At 35.7% G+C, this 18,750-nt stretch overlaps 1 protein-coding gene across 5 annotated transcripts in view; it reads right to left on the reverse strand.

Moving 5' to 3' along the window:
* PIK3C3 (phosphatidylinositol 3-kinase catalytic subunit type 3) overlaps positions 1-18,750 on the reverse strand; it is a 159,471-nt gene that overhangs the window by 24,736 nt on the left and 115,985 nt on the right. For 4 of the 5 annotated variants that reach the window (XR_006890113.1, XM_046671611.1, XM_046671614.1 and 1 more), the window contains 2 exons: positions 16,391-16,465; positions 2,127-2,295 (listed from right to left, as the gene is read on the reverse strand). Coding sequence is in view for 4 of the 5 variants with exons in the window: in XM_046671611.1 (XP_046527567.1) it covers positions 2,127-2,295; positions 16,391-16,465 (244 nt within the window). In the remaining variant the exon portion in view is untranslated. The other variant, XM_046671613.1, reaches the window with a different exon arrangement.

The raw sequence follows: 18,750 nt of genomic DNA on the forward strand, positions 1-18,750 counted from the left end.
AAAAATAAACTTACCAATTAGTTACTGGTTTAATGGGTACTGATTAATAAAAGAGACCATAATATGTTTTGTTACATGAAAATCACACCACCATAAAATGTGTTCTGACATCTGTACAACTGTAACCATTCCTAACTTAGTTCCAAAGGAACTGCTCTGTTTATGTAGTCCACTGTTATTCAATGGTTTCTTGTTGCAGAAATTGATCAGAAATCAACGAAAACCATGAAAAAGAAGATGGTTGGTCATACTTACCTTAATAATAAACCTTAATTATAAACATCTCATAACCTTAGCTCCAAAGAAGCTTTTGACTATCAGGTTAACTCTTATGTCCTAAGGGTAATTTTTACTAACTGAACCATATTCTAAAATATTACATTAAAAAATAAATCTTGATCAAAATTTTAGGGTCCATCTAATCATAGCTGAAGTACAGTGAAATTTTTAAAAATAAAAAATAAAACAATTTTCACGAAGACTCAACATAAAATTATTTAGATTAATTTGTTTCTGATTTTTCTTAGTAGTGAGGAAGGTTAATTTTGGCTCCACATTAATAATCTGCCTCTGTTTTCTCATTCTACTGAATTGCTACCAATCCATTATCAATGACAGTTCATAAAGCACATTGTTTTCCTTCTGCTTTCAATAAGATGGAGCACCTTTGACATTTCTCTACTTATCATTTCATATCATCTTGTCTGCCTCCTCACTGAGATCACCATGGTTCCCTTTAGCTTTCCGTAGGCTTTGACTATTTGAAATTAAAAGTCCCAGATATTAAAGTGGAACTTTCATCTCTCTGAACGTGTTTCTGTAATGCCAGGCAAATCAAAAGAGCACTGATCTTCTCAGTATTCCTTTAGCATTTCTGGGAAGTAAAACTGAGCCACTCTGCCACTCAGAGGATAAATAATGTGGCCATTTGTAAAACGCACGTTAGAGTTTGTGACACATAGTAGAGCCGACTTAACAATGAAGGCCCATTGAGTCACTGCAAAGATGAAACCTGATTAATACAGGACCACCATTCTCCTGGGACCTGCAGCATCAACATCACCTGGGAACATGGCTTCATCCTACACGTGAAGCAGAAATTCTGGGAGTTTTCATGCAAATACCGAAGCTTCAACATACATATATTGAGTGTCTATGTTCTAACTACTTTTGAGTAACTGAGCTTACAAAATAGACAAGACAGAGCCCAAGTGCACAGGCAACTCACAGTCTATTGGTATGTCTCCTGAGCTGGGATTTTCTGCTGGACTAAGAATATTCATTTTGCAGAGTTATGTTGAAAACAGAGTTAGAGTCAAATGATCCTGCCATTTCTGATAATCATCAGAGTTGTGTCATGAATTTAACAAATGCGACTTTTAATTTACTTTGTACCTGATGATATATGATGTTCAGTCCTGATAAACCAGGGTGAAGGAAACAGAGATACAGTGGCATTGGAGAAAACAGAAGGGATAGAGAAAAATCAGCTTTTTTTTTAGCAGAATGCCTGATGAGATGCTAAAGAGAGACAAAATCATATGTAACGTTTATTCTTCAATCATTTAACAAACTTCTGAATGCTCCTGAAGAGCAATCAAAACTAAGGCTGATAAAGGTGCTAAAGAGTAAAAATGACTGGATTAATATCACTCTAAATAAGCTAAATGCTTCAGTCTTTACTAAGAAGAGGGAAGTCAGCTAGGGAGAAGGAAAAAACCCAATGTGGTGATTATAATCCTTCAAGACTGGCCTCAGGGAGGTCTGAATGGTATGAAGCTTCTCAACCTTTTCTCTATCCCAGCACTGTCAAAGAGCACAGAGTACATTTTGCTAAAAATATTTCAACCCACTGATTTGGAAGCCTCTGTGTTTGCCTAGTCTTGTGTAACGCCAGCTTCCCATTTGGTGAGATTTAGCAATCAGATAATTAGTGGGAAAACAAGAAATTCTTCTTCCTTCAACATCAGACTGTTTATCAAAATAGACATCAAATGCACATTAAGAAATATTGTTGGTTGTGTTGCTATAAGAGTGATGCTAAAGAACACGTACATTTAGCAATTCTTTTCTTGCTCTTTGAAAGTAATTTACCAAAATTCTCCATGTCAAGCAAATCAACTTACCTTCGAAGGTGGAGAAAAGCCGTGTAACACTGTTTACGGAACTCTTGGTACTGCTCACTCTGTGTGCCCCCCATTCCTTCCACCATTTCTTTATTCAGCTTCATGGGAGGAGGAAGAGGCTTCGGATCCCGACCCAAAATATATCCAAAGTCTATGTGGAAGAGTTTGCCTGGATGTTGAGAAGAAACTCATCTGTTTCCAGATTATCTTAAAGAACTGGGAAGGGGACATGTCATACATTTGGTAAAGCAGTGTCTCTTCATAAAGAATACTAGTTCATGATGAAGTCTATTAAATTATTTGATTTTCTAACCCTAGGCTCAGGAGTGACTTTCACAGCATATTTTTGTTTCGACTCACATTCAATCAGATGAAACTATGTTTAAAATTATCCCACAGTAATAATAATTTAAAATTTTAAATCTTACTCTTAGATCTACAGAATCAAAGACAACTTTTTAAGTATTAGTAGAAATTAGTATCATGTAGCAAATTTCTCATGCTAAAGTTTAAGCGAAAACTTGCCCTTCACATAGCAGAAGACTATTTCTTTTAAGTATTCCTAAACAAATCTTTCCTTTAACTTATCACTATTCTCCCCCTGCCCCAAACAATCCCCCAATTTCAAATTATACTGTTAGCTTCATCTGAACCATCTTCCACTGATCCATGTCACTCATTATTGAAAGCTAAGAAACCAACCACAGTATTTACATCTGCCAAGAGCTGAACACAGCTGCAGTGCCCATGAAGACAGATCCTAGTAGAGTAGCCATCTAAACTCAAAGACCAGAAATATAAGAATGCGATCATTTACTTCAGAGAATGGTTCACCACAGAATTCAGAAGTACCTTATGATTGACCGCTAGGTATAAAGTAGGCACATATTTTAACACAAAAAGTAGCCCCATGGATCCTACAATCTAAGCTCCACCAAGGCAGGGACTTAGGCCTGTTTTGTGTATTGCTGTATCCCCAGCCTCTGAATAGTTTCTGGCACATAGTAGGTACTCATTGTTGAAAGAAGAAAAGAATTCATTTAAAAAGCCAACCCAGGGGCCAGCCCGATGGCACAGCAGTTAAGTGTGCACATTGTGCTTCAGCGGCCCGGGGTTCGCCAGTTCGGATCCCAGGTGTGGACATGGCACCGCTCGGCAAGCCATGCTGTGGTAGGCGTCCCACACATAAAGTAGAAGAAGATGGGCATGGATGTTTGCTCAGGGCCAGTGTTCCTCAGCAAAAAGAGGAGGGTTGGTGGCAGATGTTAGCTCAGGGCTGATCTTCCTCAAAAAAATAAATAAATAAATAAATAAATAAATAAAATAAAATAAAAATAAAAACCCAACCCAAAATCCCCCTAGCGCAACCTGCCCCCTCTTTTGTCTTGTAATACATTATGACCTGTTTTATGTGGCCTGTCTTCCATCATGTATTTGGGAATCTTAGATTTTTTTTCCCTCGAGCTCACCAGCCAAGTGTTCCTTCTTGAGGTACACGTGTTGAGTTTTTGCACACTTTTGCCACCTTGCAAAATATTTTTATATATTGACTGTACCCATTAAGACTTTAGCTATGCCCTTCTGTCTACCTCTTTCTCTGTGCATTATTTACTGTTATTGGTAAACTTTATATTCCATCCTTAGGGTCTTCTGGAAGTATACAACAGTGACAGGCACAGAACGGACTGGTTATGGCGATGAAGCCCCAGATAACAGTGATGTGATGGCATGCTGAGTCTGTAGTACAACCGCCCTAGAGTACAGCTGACACCTTCAGGTCTCACTTGATCGGGTATGTGACCCTAACAAAGCTGCTTAACCTTTCTAAGCCTCACTTTCTAAACTGCAAAATAGGTTCATACTGATAATTACCTCATAGGGCAGAACTGAAAGAGATAATACATCTAATATTTGGGACAGTACCTGTTACACAGTCAACACTCTAAATGTTAGTTGTCATTATTCTTCTTCCCAACTAAGTTATAGACGAGTGTGTTAAGTAAAATTACTAAAAAATCTCGTTTAAGTTAAGAATAATTACATCTATTGCCTTGTCACATTTTGGAAGGTATGTCCTTAAGTTAGAGAAAAAAAAAAATTTTAGTCTGAACACAAAACTAAATCAAGCTATTTAATATCTAATGAGCAGATCTCTTAAAGGTGCTCAAAAAAGTTCATCTTAAATACCTTAGACGCCACTTTAAAAAAAATTTTAAATACTCAACTCTATTCAAATTAAATAACTATCATTTTAAAGATGCTTAAAATATACTGAATTGATATTACATGTTCCTTATACCTGAGATCACAACTACTAGGAATTAATAAAATTAAATAAATTAAATAAAGGGCTAAGTAATGTCACTTTTTGCAATTCTTTAAGGCATCTTTCTTACAAAGAAAAACTAAATAATACATTAAGTTGGAAACCTTATAAAACATTGAAGAGAGAAAGAACTTCAAATCTGCCAAGGCCAGAAAATAAAAAAAGTCTGCATTTTAGGCAATAATGATATTAAATTGAAATAAAATTCAAGATAGAGACTGGCACTATTTTCACACAACAGTAAAGAAAACCACACTGCAAATTATCTGGAGGTGACAGTAGAAGTTGTACTAAATTTGGGACATGGGATTCATATATAAAGAGAGAGAACAGCTCACATGTGAAATAATAACTATCCAAAGGCTGAAACACTGTCACCACCTGGCTGTAGAAAAAGGAACTGCTGTCAATTTAACCATTGCACTGAAAACCAGTTTTCCATTTACCCAAATCATCTCCTTGTCTTTTTTTTTAAGGTTATATCAAGCTTAAACATTCTGTTCAAATTGGAGAACTTGTGAAAGTCTCATAGGAATTTTTTTTTAAAAATGGATATATCTAGTACAGTAAATGACAAATGGGAGGAGGTGAGATGAGAAGGAATTATAATTAGATATAGATAGTAAGGTACATGAAGAGAACTGAAAAATGGTTTTGTCCCCCACCAAAACAACAAAGGCAGTAACAGCTTATAGCTAAATGGTTCCTCTAGCTCAACTAGGGTTACCCAAATCAGCATGCATTTGGTAAGCAGTTATGAAAAGGGCTCCTATCTCACCTATTTTGATCAAAACACCTTCGCTAAGTGTACATTGAAATTACCTTTTCATTTATATTTCTCTCCCACACTAAACTCTTAATGAATCATTAAAAGTCTTATAATCAAGAATCTTGTCTTATTTATTTTTGCTACAGTTCCGAAACCTAGGATAATGTCTAGCATACAGGAACACTCAGTGTGCTATTTTGCATTCATTAACCAATGACATCTCAATTTTGCATTTACAGCTTAGACAACTTTTAATAACATTGTTGATATGAAAAATTTTCTCCTAGAATCCTGAGAGTTCTTAGGAGAAGCAGTTTTGTTTTAAAAATTTCATGTCTTCATTTCCATGAAGATCTATAGTAAAATTAATCGAGGCCAAGTCTGGATCATCTGGATGCTACATTACTACTTAGTACTGTCCTGTGATTTCAGGGTTTTTGACTGGTTGGTATCAAACAGCAAGGCTATTTTAATTGTCGCAGGCTAATACTAACAGAAGCAGAATTAGTTATACCTTGAAATTATATGAAAGCATCTTGAACAAATGGAGGTTATAAAGTAGTTCAAGCAGAGAAAAGCAGTATAAGAATAATCACGTGGGATATATTAACAGCACTCTGAACTCAAACTCACATCATACTATCTGTATCACAGTCACACTGCAAGTGACAATTTAGTTTCAATGTTACATCTGTCACATTAATGTTGTTAGATTTAATTTTGCTACTCTGTGTAACATGATTTAATTTATAAATCTGTTTTCATTTTATAGCATGTAAGAGTAGATGCACAAGAAGTTAATACTAGGTTTTATGCTGTACATATTTAAGATTATAAAAGGTAATATGTCAACACAGGGGGCTTCATTTCTATTTAAAACAGTTCTGTGTGTTACTCACAATTGAAAAATACCTTTTCAGAATCTCGAAATAGGCTTCAGGGGTCTCTAAACACAACGAAATCAATTGTTGGGGAAATCCATAGACTTCAACAAATTCAAAGGGAAGTTGATAACTCCAAAAAGATGAGAAACGAGTTTTAGAATAATGAATTTGATAATTGTAGTACTCACTGGGAAAGCAGCATCTCCTAATCGCTTAAGGTTCAAAGGAATATGCTATCATTGAATTTTCCATGATTTGGTAAAAAGTCCATGACCAACTTCTGTTAAGGATTCCACTGCCTATAACTAAATATGTATCCTCTATTCAAAAAAGCTAAACACTTCATTTTGTGCCTCATTTGCATATTTTCTACCTTATTAGAGAAACAACATTCTACCCTTCAAGTAATAAAGAGATAAGAAGCTTACAATATTATAGGTACAGATAAACTTTCCTGGGTTTTACTTAATTACTGAAATAAGTTTTGTTACCAGTATAGTTCCAAATGATACTCAGCTCGTGAGCAGATGACCTTCCTGACCAATCTTTGATTCAAAACTGCCACCCTTAATAAATCATGCTATCCTAGTTTCAAATGGCATCAGCCATCACACATGGTTTATTTAATGGCCTCCATGCTTTTAATAGGAAACCTAGCCCCACTTTTCTTCATTTCATTACAGGCATTACTGGAATTCCAGTGTCAGCTATGCATCATTGCCTGCAAATGAAGAGCATATTTCTATCCTTCTTGTAAGAAAACTCTCAAAGAACAGGATTACCGCTTAATTATAAGGCATAAAAGATTCAATATCTAACAATGAAACCATTATTATGCTTTGCAAGTTCAAAGAGTCATGTATTTTGAAAAGAGGCTATTAATATTTTAAGAAAATTCATCCTCATACATACCAAAGAGAATAGCTCTTTTAAAGTTAATATCTGTAAATGAAACTTGTAAGGATTTTTAAAATGCATTTCATGAAATTTACAAAATTTTCAATTAAGAGATTCAGGGAATGTGGCCCTATTCAAATCTATCACCTAGTCAAGAGGTAAAGTGTACATAAAACAAAACTAATGTTGACTGTAATTACTGCCTTTTGTCCCTGATTTGCAATACAAAGGGAATAAGAGGTGCTAATTAAATTTTCCTCTTATTTGCATAAGTAACATGAACTTATTTCTAAAATTGTAGTTCAAGACATTTGTAGTTCTTGGATTAAAGAGAACAGAAAGTGCTGAAATGAATAGTTATTTAACAGTAGAGGTTTTTTTAAATTTCCATTTTGTCTATCTAATAGCTGAAAGTGACCAATCTCAAAGTTGTACTTATTCCATTTTTCACTCCTCTGCTTACTCCCCTTCTATTTGATTCTCTTCTTCTGTTCCTTATAATCCAAACTGTGTTTTTTTGAAAATCCTGCAATTCCCAAATTCAAAAATTCCTCCCTGCCACTCTATTCCACAGTAAGTTTCTCACTCTCTTCAATTTTCTTTTTTTGTATACAAACCTGACATTTTACTATTTTCCCACAAAGTACCTTTATTTCTAATGTGAATGTTACATCTTTCCTGTTGCCCTACCATGAAACCTAGAAACAAAGAAGGTGGCAAACAACTATTCATCAATGCAATGGAACCTGTATTTCTGGAATTAAAAATGCTGCCTATCCACACTCCCACTGCTCCCAATATTTATTAGTTAAACCCTTATGATATAATTAGAAGCATTTTCACTTAGAGTTAAAAGCATAGCAACGATGAAATATTTCTCAACAATAGTTTTTGAGTAACAAAGGACAATAAGACATACATACGTACAGATTAGTATAGACATTCCAACTATCTGCTAAATTTTTCATATAATTTATCATAATTTCACATTCAACTGTTAAGAAGGCTTCTAATGAATAGGGACAAAATTAAGTTAACTGATGAAACGGGGGCAAACTATGTTTACTTATTATATCTTGATTATATATGATGAGGATTTTTAGGTTGGTTAATTTTAAAACTGCAGATGAGAGGGGGCTGGCCCCGTGGCCGAGTGGTTAAGTTCGCGCGCTCCACTGCAAGTGGCCCGGTGTTTCGTTGGTTCGGATCCTGGGCGCGGACATGGTACTGCTCATCAGGCCACGCTGAGGCAGCGTCCCACATGCCACAACTAGAAGGACCCACAACGAAGAATATACAACTATGTACTGGGGGGCTTTGGGGAGAAAAAGAAAAAAATAAAATCTTTAAAAAAAAAAAACTGCAGATGAGAGGCAGGCTCAGAGGAGTGGAATTTGCTTGCCCTTTGATCAGAGACAGTTGCATTTGTGAAGGAAATCTCCATGCCTCCCTCTCTGCTCCAGGAGGAAGGGGGGGATGGCCTTATCTCTAGAAACTCTTAATGGGGAAGGCAAGGACTTAAGTTGTTTACTGTCTGGCAACCTCATGCAACTGACCGCCCCCCCACCCCCCCCAAAATCCTCTTTTGTCTTTAGCTGAGGATAATATTTAAGTGGTGACTTCTGCCATTTACTCAATCCGGTTTGATTCTTATCTAAAAGTTGTGGGACTGCCCAATGGCCCGACCCTACCAGCACTGGTACCATTTTAACCGTTTTTCTGTCTTGTAAAGAGATAACTCTCATACCTATGCCTTAAATTTAGCCTTACTCTCCACCCATGTTTGCAGGAGAAGCGGCAGCAGCAACATGCCGGCAGCAGCTCTGCCTGCCCATGGGTCCTGTCCCCATGCCAGCGGTGGCAGCAGCAGCTCCCCATGCCAGCAGCATCTCTGACTGTCCGTGGGTCCTGTCTCCATGGCAGCAGCAGCAGCTCTGACTGCCCATGGCTCCTGTTCCCATGCTATTCCACACTATTCTCTAAATAAAAGAGCACTACTGTCAGATCTTAAGAGTCTAAGAAATCTTTCTTTCAACTCCTCGGCTCACCGACCCCGCATCATATAGTCTATTTCCATTCAAGAAAAACATATTCTTAAATCTTATATATATATTTTTTCCTATAGTGATTAAAACCAATGAAGTATTTTCCCCTGAAATATTCTTTTCTTCTAGAGAACTGTTTTAATGTCTAAAGCAGAACAGTAACCCTTTGAAGATGTAAAACAATGACCTTCAATAAGCAATTCTAAAACATTTTGGTCTCAGGACCCTTTTATGTTCTTAAATATTATTGAGGGGCTGGCCCGGTGGCGCAGCGGTTAAGTGTGCACGTTCCGCTTTGGCAGCCCGGGGTTCGCTGGTTCGAATCCTGGGTGCGGACATGGCACCGCTTGGCAAGCCATGCTGTGGTAGGCATCCCACATATAAGTGGAAGAAAATAGGCACGGATGTTAGCTCACGGCCAGTCTTCCTCAGCAAAAAGAGGAGGATTGGCGGATGTTAGCTCAGGGCTAGTCTTCCTCAAAAAAAAAAAATTATTGAGGACCCAAAAAAGCCTTAGTTGGGCTACCTCTACCGATATTTACTGAATTTGAAATTAAAACTGCAACTTCTTAAAAAATACTAATTAATTTGAAAATAATAAGTCAATAACATTTTAATGTAACTTGTTTTTATGAATAATAACCGTTTTCCAAAACAAAAATAACATAGTGAGGAGAGTGGCACTGCCTTATATTTTGCAAATCTCTTTAATGTCTGGCTTAAAAGGAGACAGCTGGATTCTCACTTTTTATTCTTCTCTCAGTGTATGATGATATATTGTTTTAACTGAAGCAAAAGAAAAGAATCCAGCCTCTAAACAGATATGGATTTTAAAAAAAGAGAATTTTAATAACCTTTTCAGATAAGTATGGATAGTTTTCTTTGCTACAAAAACAAATTCTCAGGCTCTACCCTACCTAATGAATCAGAAACTCTGAGCCTGGGACACAGCGATCTGTATTTGAACTCACTCTGCAGGTGATTCTGATACAGGCCGAAGCTTGAGTACTTCTGATCTAGTTTATACGGATTAATAGAACTCTGAACTTCAGTTAGGTCACTGTGAAGGGGATAGTACTAAGATGAATCATTTAAATAAATTAAAACTCATATTCAAGACTAATAGTTACAGTTTTCCTGTGTTGTATAATCCCATTACCTTAAAATTTGACACATTTTTTGTTCAAGGGGTCACTATGAAAATGTATTAACTTTTTAATAATCTAGTTTATGATCACTAGTCTATGGTGGAACTTTGAATGCTTTAAAGGACATTACAATTTACCCTCCCCCCAAATTATTCATTGCAAAGCAAAACAAACGCAGTGTCTTTGCAGCATTAAAGAATATATCACCTGATAAGGAAACTTACATAAAAAAACTTAATATCCTAATCTGCAGCTCTACTTCAATGACTGAATTCAGCTGTGCTATATAAAAGGTAACCCAAAAGGAAGTAGACTGATTTCCCTCCAGAATCTGACCTCAAATTAATCTAACCAGCCTATATAAACCTGCAAACGCACTGCTTATTTCAGCTTCTGGGTATTTTACTGGAATGTGTGCTTTTCTCCATTTGCATCTTATACAAGCCCAACGCATCCTTCACAACACACTCTAAGTTACTTTCTTCATGAGGTAATTTCCAGCTCCGGAGGCACAGACAGTATAGCACTTTATCATTTTTTATTACTTCTAATGAGAAGAAACAATGTCCTTCTAAAACAAACTTAAAAATAAAAGCACCCTTTACAGCAACCATTAACATTTTCCTTAAGATAGGTTTCAGTAAACATAAGACAACTGACCTGATAAGAAATACTCAAGAAACTTTCAAAAGATCAGATTCAAATAATGTTTAAAAAGAAAACTATTCACATCAAGATAAGTCCTTCTCATTATTATCTAAAGTAATGATTGATAAAGACTAAAAAAGTATTTATGGATAAAAAGAGAAGGTCTTACGTGCCTGATTCTCTTTTGCATACACCAACTGAGAAAAACCAATCCAACCGGTCTATAAACTCCTACAAAATAGTAGTAAGCCCACAGTCTACAGGAACAATAAAAGTTTAGACAGGAGACAGATTTTTCTGGAAACCCTGAAGACAGATAAAAATGACATGAAAAAATCTAGTTGATTTATTCATTTTAAAACCATTTTTTGGGTGCCTACTAGGGGCATAAAACTGTTTATACCCCTTTCTCTCATGTCCCAGAGAATAAACAAGCACATTAAGAAAATAAGTCTGTAGTTTTAGATTTTACAGTATATTTAATATATTAAACTGAATAATTCAAATACAAATAGTTGACGAAGTACCACCATTTGAATAGTAACTAAGTGCTTTCTAAGTAAAAAGATTTTGGAAATCATGAACAACTGTATTATGGCCTGAAAAAAAAATAAAACAAATAAATAAACGTTTATTTTTAAATTATCAAGGTTTATCTGAAAACACAGAAAGGATGACATTAAATCAATGATCAAATTGACTGTTTCTCTTTATAAATCTTCCTACACTCCCAAACTACAGAGCCACTCAGAATTTAGAAGGCAGTAACTTAAAGGAGTTTGGGTTTTAGGGTGAGAAAAAGGAATTTTTGAAATACATTACTTATTTTCTTATCTCTAAAATTAAGATTGCAAATAACAAGCCAAAAACAGAGGGAATTCTTATTTCCTGGTGGTAAAACAAACAAGCAAAACCATAATAGCTGACTAGTCCTTCAGGAATGTTTACTGCCTGCTCAGTACCAAACAAAACTCTACTATACTATCTCATCAACCTTCCCAACTCCACCAGGAGAGAAGTTCTATTTTTATCATTTACAAATTCAGAAAAAGAAACTGAGTCACAGACATATTAGATAACTTATCTAAAGTCACCCAATGGTGGAGTAGCAATTTAAACCTAAGGAATGTGACTTTAGAGCTTGACATATTAACTTCTATGTGAGTCTGTTCCTCCAAATTAAAAAAGGAAGGGAATCAATTTCAGATAAAATTAAAGAATGATGAAGATCAGGATAAGAGATGTATTTAAAAATATATCCAATTAGGATCACAATAAGAATGACTATTTTCCTTTACATTGAGCTTTCTGGCAAAAGGCTCAAAGGGTATTACTGTGAAGTGCCAAGACAGACAAAAAGTCACCGCTTCTCTCACTCTGTGAACAGATGACTCTAGGTTAGAAGGGCCATCCCTAGGACAACACAGAACTTTCTATTTACTACAGACATCCAGCTCCTTGTTTTCCTTTGTGAATGTTTTCAGGTTATTTATATATTAATTTTATGCGTTAATTCCATTATAAAGTCTTTATACCATAACAACAAAGTTTTCACTTACATTATTCCTTTTTGCCCCTCAAATTCTCAAAAATAAAAACAAAACAAACACTTTCTCCACAGAGTTGAGATAAACTCAAATCACGTTTCATTTCAGTCCTGCCACAACTAAATTACCCTGAATAAACTTATTAAAGCTTCCTCAAAGAACACCCATTCTGAAAAAATTCATTTTTTCTCATCTCACACCATAGCTTAAATTTTGTAATTTCTTGCCCAAATAATGCTATATTAATGCATTAATAAGGGAAACATCATTCACCCTAAATTTGTTTCAAGAAAAACAAGTTATAATTGCCCACATGACAACACACTGACAAAGGATTTCGACTTTTACGTTCATGATGGATACACAACGCCCTCTGCTGCACAAGCTGAGGAAACTTCAAGCTGAAAGCTGGCACAAGAAAATAAAGCAGGGGCAAAAGCATGTCTGGGAAATCTGTCACTAAGACTTATATTTTGCATGTTTGTACACTACCACCATATAGATTTTGCAGTTCTCTACATGCAGTGTGAAACATTTTCCTCCACACACTCCTAAAGTTCTCAGTCTGACCCTTTTCTGTCTTATCTATATTTATAGGTAGAACAGTGTGTTGGGGGCAAATCCCCAAAACACTCCAGTGAAATGCAGTCTGGGTGTCTCATTCCTCCCTGCTCCGTCTCTCAGACCAGGGAATGGGACACAGATGAGTCAGTGGAACTCTGATTACAATCCCAAACCAATTTCACCCAGAGCAGAGTCATAGACTCTAAACCTGCCCAAGCTGGCAAATGAGAAGAACAGAAGATAAAAAGTGTTTTATTTTGAAGAATGGGAGGAACGTTACTTATAAAAAAATGTTCTACCAATACTAAGAGATTAAAGAGTTATATAAGAGAATCTAAAGTTCTAAGTTTTTAATATGTAACAGTCTGTGTTGAAGGCATCATGGATCCAAAATATACAAGGGAAGACGCTTCATGATATCTGAGGTATTTTTAACCACAGTTACTGAAATGTATTTCCTGCAATGAACTACACTCAAAATTCACTTTAAATATATAATAGTTGTCTAAACCATACAAGTCTAATTATAACTTATATGTAATTAATATAACCTGAAGCTGCTCTGAAATATTGTTAGTGAAAATGACTGTAGACACAAAACATTTTTAAATAAATTATTTTAAATTTCTTGAATTTGAAGCATTCATTATACTTCCATTTGTCTTGACATAATTGCTGTTTCTTTATATGTATAATCTAATTTGATTCAAACTAAAGCTGAAAATGGAAGACATTTATCCGAGTGAGGAAGACTTAAAATGTCTGATACACAGCAGCGCCTCATTTCATTCCACTTTGCTTCATCGTACTTTGCAGATAAGCGCGTCTTTTACAACGCTCTCCACCAGCAAAAACATTCCGACTTGCTTAAGGCTCAGGTGACGGGAGCATTTTTTTGCAATAAAGTCTTCTTTAATTAAGGTTCGTACATTACTTTTTCAGACATAATGCTACTGCACACTTCATAGACTACAGTACAGTGTAAAGCTAACTTCCACATGTGCTGGGAAACAAAAAATTCGTGTGACTTGCTTTATTGCAATATTCACTTTAGTACAGTGATCTAGACCTGAACTGCAGTGTCTCTGAGGTATGCCTGTAAATGGATAAAATAATTAAACAGTAGTTATGAAAAAGTAATTTCAAGAAATGCTCTTTTAAAAGAAACAGACTGTGCCTCTTATCTAGCACATTTTAAGGTTAACTTTTTGGTTTTTAAAGGCAAATTTGGAGCACCCTCTAGTGGAAAACTGGTGACAAGAAGCTTAAAACCTTCTGTTTTACAAATTTTACAAATCAATTTCCATAAAACAAGTAACTGTGACCTGGGCCAAAAAACTATATTAGGTAGGCTCCTCTTTCCAAATTTTATTCAAAATACTCCCTTCAACACACACAGACACACAGACACAGACACACACACAAGACAGAGCAGTTCTCAAAGTCCATCAGAAAAAGGCCTATTACTTATTAATTTCCAAAAGAAGAGACAAGTAAGATCTGTGAATATAACATTATAGATGTGATGCTACTCTACACATTAAAGAATTCCATTATGGTTATAAAATGATCACAATACAAAAACAAATGTGGTTAAAAGATTCAACCAAATTACAATTCTCTCCAAATACACTTATGTTTTATAAATATCCTTTGCTAAATTAGCAAATTTGGCAAGAACCTCCATGACAATCTGACTACATTACTTCAGTCCTGGCTATTAAAGGGACTGCCTGGCCTTGACACAGACATGGCTTTCATATGCAAATTCTACCACAGATAACTTTTCACACTAATACCTTAAAACTGAATATATGAAATTCCAGATTATGTGAATTAATAGGGTTACTATATTATTAATTAGTCAGTCTCCACTCCACGTACTATGTTAAATTCTTGGGATCACAATTTGGAAGAATATTAACAAAACGGAAAATGTTCTTGCCGGAGAGACTATTTTAAGAGTACTTTAAAATTTATTTTCTGTGAAAGGCTGAAGAAACAGATTATTTAGCCCAGGAAAGAAAAGGCCACATGGAAGAGCAGAAATATTTATTCATTCATTCATTTAACACTGATCACTGATTTATCAAACAGTTTAGCTAGGTGTTGTTCAAGGCTCAGGAGGTGTGGTGGCAAACTGGGTGGGCAGGGTCTCTGCTCTCATGGAACCTGCATCCTGAATGGGAGCAGATGATGATAAGAAGTCAACAAACCCCATGAGGGCCAGGATTTCTGTCTGCTCTGTTCGTTTTGGTATCTCCAGCACTGAGAACGATACTTGGCACATAGTAGGTGCTCAATAAACATTTGTTGAGTTATATAAAGAAGATAACTTCACCTAGTGATAAGTGCTGTAAAGGAAACAAAACAGAATAATAAATACAGAGTAATGAGAGGGGTAGGGTGGCAGGTATATGTCATTTCGGATCAGAGAGTTAGAAAAGGTTTCTTTAAGGAGATGCCTTTCAAACTTAGATTTAATAACCAAAGTCAGACTGGCAAAGATGTGAGAGAAGAGCTTGGCAGGAAGAGGAAACAACAAGGGCACTTGCCAAAAGCAGGAGTGGTTTGACACTCAAACTGGTCACTGTGGGCAAGGCACCATGGCCATAGTAGAGGTCAGATTTTACTCAGTTTAGACAAAACATGTTGGTAGCTTCAAATGGGGTCAAAGCAGTGGAAATGAAGAGAATGAGTAACTTCATGATCTATTTTGGAGGTGAGGAGTAGACAAGATTTACTGATAGGTTCAATATGTGAGATGAGGCCAAGAGTAGAATTAAAAATGACTCCTAAGTCTGGGGCTTAAATAACTGGGTGGATAATTTTGCTATTTATTGAGATGGGAAAATGAGGCGAGAAGCAGGCATTAGACAAGCAGTGGAGGAAGAAAACAACTTTTACAACTGCTCATATAATTAGGATTTCGAGTGGTTAGATATTTTAGTTTGAAGCTGATGAAATGGATTGAAGTAGAAAGCTCTAAGTTTGGAAGTTGTTTGCATAGAGATGGTGTTTAAAGCCATGGGATGGACGGAGATGTGAATGATTACTCCATGGAGCTCCGAGGGGAAAGGCAAAGAAAGAGAGGGGTTAATGTGAGTTAAGTGTAGTTTGATAAGGGAAAGAACGTTCCAACATTCTAACTAGAGCTGTACAGTAAGAGACTGGACTGCTTGCATACATTACGGGCTGTCCACCAAAGGAGGCATTTCAAGAAGCAAGGGCTATAACCATCTGTAGGATTACTACTAAAGTGATTCTTAAAAGGGATGAGAGTTCCCCTCGATGCTTCAAAGGTACCATATAAAGGGACTTTTAAAATTCTATGATTTATCTTCATTATGCAACTTATTTTGTTACTAAGTAGATTCCAGGGTAAAAATCACTGGCATATAAAAATGTGTATCTGCTAGTAGCTGTCATTTGTTACCTGTTTTTGTGAGTAAAAGGTTATCCAGGTGCCTGTCTCCAACTCCAAGTATATAGGTAATCACGCAATATCCAGCTGCAGTAACAGTTCAAAAAAAAGAATTGTGAAAAACACGTGCAAACCAGGTTACACATATAATTCAATATAAAAGCAGTTTGTGCTACTTTAATTTCAATTTGATTATTACTTTCTGATTTCTCACCTAAATTTTCAAATTAAATGGGTAATCTTCTTTGACTCTATGAAGAGTTTACCATTTGAAACGCAAAATAATGATTTGCAGCAGAAAACATATCCTGCAGAGTATTGTCAAATTATAAAAGTCACTTGTATCAAAAGTTAAATAAAGTCCCAAGAACCTTAATTATAACCTGTGTCTACCATTTCTCACTTCAAATTGGACACATGTTAAAGATCACAGGTGGAAAAAAGCATCTACAAAAATACACATAAAGAATAGAAACCTGTTATCTACAAGATAAGAGAAGTAAATGCAGGGTTTAAAAAGAATCTTTAGAGAAACAATCTTGAAGTGCCAGCAGATAGGAAGACAAATGAATTTATTTGAGCGTTAAGGCGTTTATGAAGTTCACAGCATAATCTAAACTATTGAGAAAAATTACACGAGCAGAGCTTGGGGCAGAGTCTCTGGTTCTCGCTTTATTCTCTTTTATCTTTCTCTTCTAAAAGGTCTGGAAACCTGGCATGTGTTGAAAATGCTGAAACACAATTAAGCAAATAACACCTTTTTGAAGCTTATTTTTTTTCCACCCTCTTTCTCCCATTAGTAACTTCACAACAAATACAAATTGCAAACATACATATGACTATACCAGTACTTACAAAAAAAAGTTTATTTCAGCCAATATGTAGAAAAGAGATTAGACCACCTGTTAATAAACAAATTAATCCTGTACAAATTCAATAAATATTAAAGTTCATTTGACTCATGTTCAAGGCCATTCTGGAAGTCCAAAAGTGACTTAAACAATGATATCATCATTGGATTAATCTTTAATTAGTAATTAATAATAATAACAGTTAAAATTTATTGAAGGCTAGGCTCTTCACTAGGCACATTACACTCATCATCTCTAACTCTTTTAATGATGCCATCTAAGTATTATAACCATCCTTCAAATGAAAAAACCTCAGGCTCCAGAAGTTAAGAGGATTGTTTAAGGTCGCTGGGTTGGAATTGGAACCTAAGTGTGACTCTAAAGTCCTTGCTCATGCCAGTTTTACACTTTGCAACTCCTCCTCCCCTAAGTGGCTATTTTGATAGATGCAAGATTCAACAAGATATTTAAGATCAAGTATATCTGTTTAGACTAACTAATTATATTCTAATTATAGATAAAACTACATATTATATATATTTCAAAATATATCCATATGTAGAAAATGAATAAAAGATAGCATACTATCATTCAAAAAAACACTTCTAATCATATACTAGTCTACTAACAATTCTCACTTAACTGTAACAAATCAGTTACAGTTCACTAATAATCAGTTATCGTCAAAACCTAGTCTGTAGTGTGATAGGGACTACCAGTTTGCCTACAAAATATCCCTTCTGTGCTTCTTCCTTAAAACAAAACCAAACCAGGATTTACAGGGCAAGACTGAGCCTAGGTAAAAGACCACATTTTCCAGCCTCATTTGCAGTTAGGAGTGTCTACTGAAATGTAAGCAAACGCAGTTTTGTGGGGAACATTTTTAAAAAGGAGGCCAACTGGACTGGGAGGTGAGCCCCTAAGGTTTTTTCTTCTTCCTGGCTAGACTGCACACACAATGACTGCAGATGCAGGAGTCATCTGAGACCAAGAGAATCACAGAGACCTTGGGGGCCCTAGCATCCTTAAGCACCTAAAACAACAACAGCAATTACATCTGAGCTTCTTACAAAAAAGAAAATTCTTATGTGTGTCACTCACGATAGTTAGATTATGTTAACTGCAGCTGAAGGCAATTGCTTATACATTTAGCGGTCCACTGGGGGACTTGAGGGCACTCTAAAGGGTGAGTCTGAGACAGTCTGAGGCCAAAACTGGTCTCCCTCTGTTTGTACATTTCATAAATAAAGTTTATGGGAATACAGCAACACCCATTCATTTATATATTTACATAGTAGATTAGAGGATTTTTAGGGAAACTGAAGTTATTCTTTAACTACAATGGAAATACTATACCAGTCCAAGGGAATCTTGTCAAAAGGCTGCTGTAAACCAGAATCTGACTCCACGTGAGATGCCTCTATCATTAAATTGATTTTACAAAACAATTTTGATTTAAAGTAAAATAAAGAGAAATACAGACAACTAAATGATATGATTTACCTTTCCTTAGTAAAGATA

The sequence above is a fragment of the Equus quagga genome, chromosome 9 (assembly GCF_021613505.1).
Source record: "Equus quagga isolate Etosha38 chromosome 9, UCLA_HA_Equagga_1.0, whole genome shotgun sequence".
NCBI lineage: Eukaryota > Metazoa > Chordata > Mammalia > Perissodactyla > Equidae > Equus > Equus quagga.